The sequence below is a fragment of the Lupinus angustifolius genome, chromosome LG01 (genome assembly GCF_001865875.1).
Source record: "Lupinus angustifolius cultivar Tanjil chromosome LG01, LupAngTanjil_v1.0, whole genome shotgun sequence".
Lineage (NCBI taxonomy): Eukaryota > Viridiplantae > Streptophyta > Magnoliopsida > Fabales > Fabaceae > Lupinus > Lupinus angustifolius.
The window spans coordinates 10,663,113-10,669,776 of record NC_032009.1 but is presented as its reverse complement, the minus strand read 5'-3'; the positions used below and the strand labels follow the sequence as shown (position 1 = coordinate 10,669,776).

The following is a 6,664-nucleotide window of genomic DNA, read 5'->3' as shown; positions in this document are numbered from 1 at the left end:
TATGCATTTTTAATTTGGTGAACAAGTGCAAAGTTTATGAGAAAGACATGATGGAACAAAGAGCATACCATAAGAACCTCCAATCATAGAAGAACGTAAGGCCTAGTTGCCATAAGAACAATAATCATCACAATTTCTGGAAACTGCATCATCCACCATCTACTTACTGGGGGTCTAATAGGAACAATCTCCAGCAAAACTCGAACACCAAGCCGAACGAGAATCCACCCTAAGTGCTCAAACTATAGCAAACTCCATTATGGAAGATGTCCAAACAAAGATGATGTATGATTCAATTGTGGATAGTCCGAACATTTCTGCTATGAAGAAATCAATGTTTTGCCAATAATTTATACTAGAACATTATAGTATTGTTCGATTCATATATCCAACCTCGCCTAATAGGATAAAAATTTGGTTGTTGTACCATAAGTGACCATGTGTTCTATTTGAAACCAAATGTATAGAACTTCACTACTTCAGGGATTGAAAGCAAAAATATAATTGTCAGGATTGAAACTAGAAAACGCGCAATTTTCCGGGGCTAAAATTAATTAAACCACAAAAAGGTAAATCTAACCCTCGAAGCTCCAATGAAATGCCCAAGAAACAAAGAAAATCTAACTCTTAAGAGGTATTAATATACAAAGAAGAAAGCTGAAGAAGATAACAAAAACCATAAATTACACAGGCCTGTACATCTCTTCTTCGCTTTGGAAACCAAAAATTAAGTGTGGGTGGATAAAAGAAGGGCCGGAAAAGCAAAGATGCAAACAGAGAGATTACAACAACACTTTGAACTTTTAACACTGGGAGAGCGAATAGCTTTTGGTTTTCCAGAAAAAGCTAAAAGCTTTTCCTGGCTTCTTTCTAGACATAGACTTGCATTGCGGTTTCGCTTCCGCAGGTGGCATAGACAAATCAGTAGTTTCAGGAGTACACTGTTGTGTCTCATCTTGTGAATGCTCTCGTCGTCGTTGCTCTCGGAATAGCATCAAGAGTTTCTGAGCTCTTTCTCTCCCTTTTGAGGTCCCATTCACTGATATTGACACCAATGCAGGTATAACCCCTTCTTGCAAGACCATTTCGCAACATTTCTCGCTTCTGGTACACAATATTAGGAGACAAGACACAGCTTGCTCCTGTTCTAGGAGAACACCAATGTCCAATATCGAAGCCAATGCACTAATGAGTCCAGGATTTGAAACCATTTCTTCTCTTCCGACTTGAGAAGTAGCCAAGTTTATCAAAACAGCTACACATTTTTCTGTCCACAAGCAATCACTCTGACCTACAAGAAGGGATTGTAGGCCATTAATGATGCCTGATGAGAGGAGGTGTGGAATATTGGAGGGCACGGTAGAAAGATTATAAAGAGCATGAAGAGAATCTTGCTTGCATTGAACACCGGAGTCATCTTGAAGAAGCTGGGTTAGGAACTGAACAGCCTGACTCATACCAATCATAGGCTTTGCTTCGTCAAGGCAAGAGAGATTCAGATACAGGGCAGTTGCACAACCATAACAACTGGTGTTAGAAATCATCTCCTCCAACAATGGCAATACTCCTGAGGATAACATAATTTCCTTATTTCTGTTGAAAAGTAAAATGGAGATTTGAGTTAATGATGTTCAGAAAGGTTATATAAATTAAAACTTATTGTTCAGCAAGAGTTAATAAAATATTAACTACTATATCCTAGTACACTTCAACCACATTTATTATCGGAAATTGGAGCATATTAACTGAACCAACAGAATAATTCTTTCTATTTAAATATGCCAATAAAGAACCAGAGTCTAAATACTGAAGATATTGTGTATATCATATGATACTGCAGCAATGCATTTAATGCGGCCATTTATCATTTTTCAACATCCACATGCACTAGGCACATTTATCTCTTTTCCCTTCCTCTGTATACGTTGGAAATTATGGGCATTATTGCATCATAACAGATACTTCAATAAACCAGACACACAAATTGCAATTAATTTAGGACACAAAGTCTTGAAGAATTTACAAGAACAATGCTACTTCCTTTTCCCAAATGCAGGAAGCCGAAGAAAAACAAAAAATACTGACACTTGCCAATGATCTTGAAGACCTAGATGAAGACCAGATCATTGTTATAAAGTTTGTATTAAAACAATTATTATAAATAAGATAATGCAAGGTCTCATTTCTCAAATACCAGAAGAACTGTTTTGATTTTTTAGTCATATGAAAAGACATTTTATTTAAGGATTTTAAACTATAAAAAATAATGCAGACCTGTTGTTGTTTACAGCCAGGTTGAATAGGGCCATTGCTCCACTTTCCAGAGCCATAAAGTTCCCTTCATGCAAAGCGAATTGTAAAAACAGCAAAAGGGCTTCAACAAACCCATTAGCCCCCATAAAATTCCTGGTTTCCTCGTCATCTCTCAGCATCAGCCTTAATCGTTCTACCACTTCACATTTCCACTTCCAATTGTTCCCCTCAGTCAAAACTTTCAGAAAATGTAAATACTGGTCAGCATCTTCCTCTTCTGTAGACACACTTTCAGTTCCATTTCGCTCTATTTCCTCTAAGATACCATTCTCTTCTAAAGAAACTACTTTGACACCTTTTGATTTGCAAGAGCTGACACTGTTTACAGATCTTGAATTTGTAGATTCAGACTCTGATAATGCCAATCTCCAGTAGTTAATATCAAGGGACTCGGGAGGACTTTCAGGAATAGGGACGCCATTATGTTCACACCAACTAGCAACAAGACCCTTAACACAGTAATTAGGAGTTAAACAAAGGTGAGAAAGTTGCTGTTGAGTCTTTGGGCAGGTATTGTGTCCATCACTGAACCATTTCTCGATGCAAACCCTTTCAAATGTTTGCCCAGAACCAATGATAATAGGATCATACATAAGTTGCAAAGATATTGGACACGTTAGCTCTTCAGGTGGAATGGGCATCTGACCTGATATCCTATTATTTGGCCTAAAATTAAAGGAACTAAGTTTCGAAAGCTGTCTGTCAAAGGCCTGATAATGACCAACAGAAACACCATCCTCAATAGATCTCTGAACAATTGGAGAACAAGGTCCAGAACCCTGAGAGTCATTGTCATCCAAGACCTCACTTCTAAATAGCTTCGAGTATTTCCTCGTAAGATGTAAAAGATATGCAACGATTGATTCCTTCCGCTTGTCTTCCTCAGCCTGAGCCCTTTCTATGAGTTTCTTGAGGGCCCTTCTTTCAGTAAGAGCTGCTCTGAAAGATGTAATTCCAAGTCTAATGGTAGCCTGGTGAAATGATTCGAGCTCATTACTGTCATTGCAGTAGTTGAACTTTCTCCCCTGTTGAAGCATTGCAATTAAATCATCGCCAACTTGCTTCTCCGATGGGTCAAGTGCAAATACCACACTCACAAGTTCATCCAAAATATCCTGAATCTGAATAAATAGAGTCAAACTTCAGACAGTGAAATATTAAAATGAAGGCAAGAAAAGAGAAACGTCCACATGATATAATTAACCTATTACACACATGTTTACTACCTGAAATCCAATAGATTGTGGAACAATATCTTCCACGCGTTTAAGACCATCTTCAAGAGCGCATTTAACCTTCTCAAATTTTAGAAGAACAGAATCCCCAGTTATAGCCTGCATCATAAGTAATGTCATACATAAGATGTTCTAGAAAATTATTTCAGGTTAAGTAACTTAACCACCCAATAATAGACACCTGTTCAAAAATGGGCTATGGTAAATTTAGAAAACTATATACTGTGAGACATGATCAACAAATAAAAGTATAAAAGGAAAAAATCATACCAAGTAAAGTTTACTACAATCTGAGCAGTGCAGAAGAACATTCTTGGCCTTCTCTAGAGCTACATGCAATGAACATAATGCCTGAATTCCGGATTTGCTCCGAGGCCTAGCTGCTTCTAAAGAAGGAAATACAGACAATACTTTGCAATATATTACTGAAAGCGCCTTGCACATTTCTCCATGTAACTGCATAAGAGACCAGACAAAAATATTGGTTAGATTACATTACACAGAATTAAAAAAGGAGACAAAAAGAATTTGCAACAGAACAGGAAACAATGGCACAAAACCAGAGCAATAAAGAACACAAAACATTTAATCCTTTTTTTCTTTTTCATTTGGCCAGAAATGCAAAACATTTGCTTAAATAGCAGTGCTGCAGTAGTGATGATCATAGAGATTCAACAAGGTTTTACTTTGGTTGTCGACTGCCTAACAAAACCTTTATCTTTTACCCAGGCTTTAGGATCGGCTATGTATAGCATCAAGCACACATAGGCAGGTTTACAGTAGTAACGATCAAGTAAAAGAAATGCTCAAGTGTGCCTTAAAAGGTAGACAAATTGAACAGTTCTTATTTGTTGGTTGATTACATACAATAACATCAAAAAGGGAAAAAATGATTTGTCCATCACCTACCTAAATGAATGAGCAAACTTAAGAAACTAATACTAAATAAATTTTAAACCTCGATCATACCGTGGCATAATAAGCAAGAAAAGTCATTGAAGATATATAATCATACCTTGGCATCACTTGCTGCAAACAGATTCTCTTCAACCTCAGCAACATCCATAATTCACATTCACTGTATACCACAGTCAGGTACCCAATGAACTCTACTATTTCAGCCAAAAGGACCTAAACGAAGAAAGAAAGAAATTAACCACAGAGAAGAAAAAAAGAAATCTAAAACATTTAAGAATCACAAAGCATTAATCCAAATTCCAAACTGCTACAACCAACTAAAGTTTTCAAATCCAGCTTTAGTAAGCTCATAAATAAAAATAGCATAACACTGAAGCACAAACATGTTAACCAAAAATTAGTGAGAAAACAACAAACTCAATCTTGTTTTACATCCAAAGTAGAAAAACCCATGTTATATTATTATGCATGAATGTTCCATTTAGACAATGAAAACAAACAAAATAACCGGTACCATGTAAGCAAATCAAGGAAAAAGCCAACTAGGAATTAGATTTGTTATGGCCAAAAATAAATTTCAATAAATGTTCCGGTTCAAATCCTGGAAATAGTAATTATGTTTACGAGTAAAACTGCACACATCTATCTTTCCCGGTTGGAAGCCTCGATAACAGGGCCGCCCATTGTTTTGGTGAACTTTTTTCTCTTAACAAAAAACACTGATTCAGAAGAAATAGCAATAGCAATTTAATCAAAACATTTTTACTTATAAAACTTCATGATTCTAACAAAATAAACAAGTGGAAATTTGGAAAACATGATTTTCCAATTCTAAGATCTTCTTTCAAAACAAATTAAAAAACAGAAGAAAGAAAATCTGATTTAGAAACTAGCAGACAAGGGGATGAAGGGAAAAAAGTGGAAGAGGAAGGAATAGGGTTTGGAAGCAAAACGCCGTACCAAGGCCAGTGAGGCTTCTTCATAAAGAAAAAACGACACAGTTTTAGATCTAAAACGACGGAGTTGTGACTTATGATGAGGTCCGAATCAGAAAGCGATATTGTTGGAGCAATGAATTATTGGGAGAAGGAGGGGGCTGGAGATTTGATTAAGTGAGTGGTGAAGTTGTAAGGAAAATTCTGGTAATGTAAATTAGTTTAACGTCTTAAGGGCGTCTTTTGGGACGTTGAATCCCTCATTTAATTTATTATTAATTATCATGCTAACTTATTTAAATATATGGTAAAATGTTATTGGATTTATATATAGGCATAAAAAAATTTGGATTCAATTTTAAGGGGTAAATTTATTATTTAATAATTGTTTCTGAGGAAATTTTAAGATGAACCATTATTATTTGTTTTCTTACCATGGATCTAGACATTTTTCTAACAGTATAATAAGGTTTTTATGGTTTATTGTGCCATGTCATAAGTTTGATTTCGGTAAAAGAGTAACAAATTGTTTGGGATGGACTGTTTCTGAAGAGTGTAACTTCTATGGCATTACTAGAATACATGGTTGAAATTTTTTTAAATTTTATATTTTTATTTAAAACTAATACAAAATTAAGACCGTTAGAAAAAAAAATTTGTCACGTGTCAAAATTTTATCTAATATTAGACTCTTTTAATACTGGAGATGATTCTCTTCCATTTCTGAAATGAATTCTTCATTGACTCATTTGGTGAGGATACTATTATTAAAAAAGGGAAAATGTTGTTATTGAAATTTGAATTGTGCGCTTTAGTGGTCTTTCTCCGGGTTCAACGGTTGACACTTGCCTACCATGAACACTTCCTTTGTTGCCTAGCAAACCTGTCACGTTTCTTCCCCAAATGACATTTTTGTCCTTTTCATATCTTTTCATAATTATCAAGTAAGAGTAGTCTGTACATTATTTTTCTTAAATGTTATAACTTATAATAGGGTATTAATTATAGTTGGCAAAATAGGTAATGTCTGTGAGTATGTCTGCATAGCTTGTATTTTTTGTGGGTAGGGCATCTAAATTTTATTCATTAGTCTATTTCATCCTTCTTGTCTGTTCGTCAAGACTGTGAATATTTTTATTAAGCAATGCGTATGACTCATGAATATAATTTAAGGAAAAAATAAGAAAATTTCAAGTAAATTATGATGTAATTTAATTTTTAATATCCAAATATGATTTTCAACTTCATACAAAATATCAAAAC

General features: G+C 35.1%; 1 protein-coding gene across 3 annotated transcripts; it reads right to left on the bottom strand.

Moving 5' to 3' along the window:
- Positions 595 to 5,611, bottom strand: LOC109349448 (U-box domain-containing protein 45-like). Of its 3 annotated transcripts, none has more exons than XM_019590263.1 (6): positions 5,427 to 5,611; positions 4,564 to 4,679; positions 3,819 to 4,004; positions 3,540 to 3,647; positions 2,275 to 3,434; positions 595 to 1,593 (listed from the first exon to the last, which is right to left on the bottom strand). In XM_019590263.1, the coding sequence occupies exons 2-6, from the start codon at positions 4,612 to 4,614 to the stop codon at positions 804 to 806; spliced, it is 2,295 nt and encodes a 764-aa protein (XP_019445808.1). In that variant the 5' UTR covers positions 4,615 to 4,679; positions 5,427 to 5,611; the 3' UTR covers positions 595 to 803. The 3 variants fall into 3 exon arrangements, with proteins under 3 accessions (XP_019445808.1, XP_019445816.1, XP_019445800.1); XM_019590271.1 differs by having other exon boundaries at positions 4,564 to 4,626; XM_019590255.1 differs by lacking the exon at positions 5,427 to 5,611 and having other exon boundaries at positions 4,564 to 5,366.

Coding starts and splice junctions, on each gene's coding strand:
- LOC109349448 (XM_019590263.1), bottom strand. CDS start 4,614: ATGGATGTTGCTGAGGTTGAAGAGAATCTGTTTGCAGCAAGTGATGCC. Junction 4,005..4,563: donor TTGCAGCAAGTGATGCCAAG/GTATGATTATAT, acceptor TCTCTTATGCAG/TTACATGGAGAAATGTGCAA. Junction 1,594..2,274: donor CTGGCTGTAAACAACAACAG/GTCTGCATTATT, acceptor ACTTTTCAACAG/AAATAAGGAAATTATGTTAT.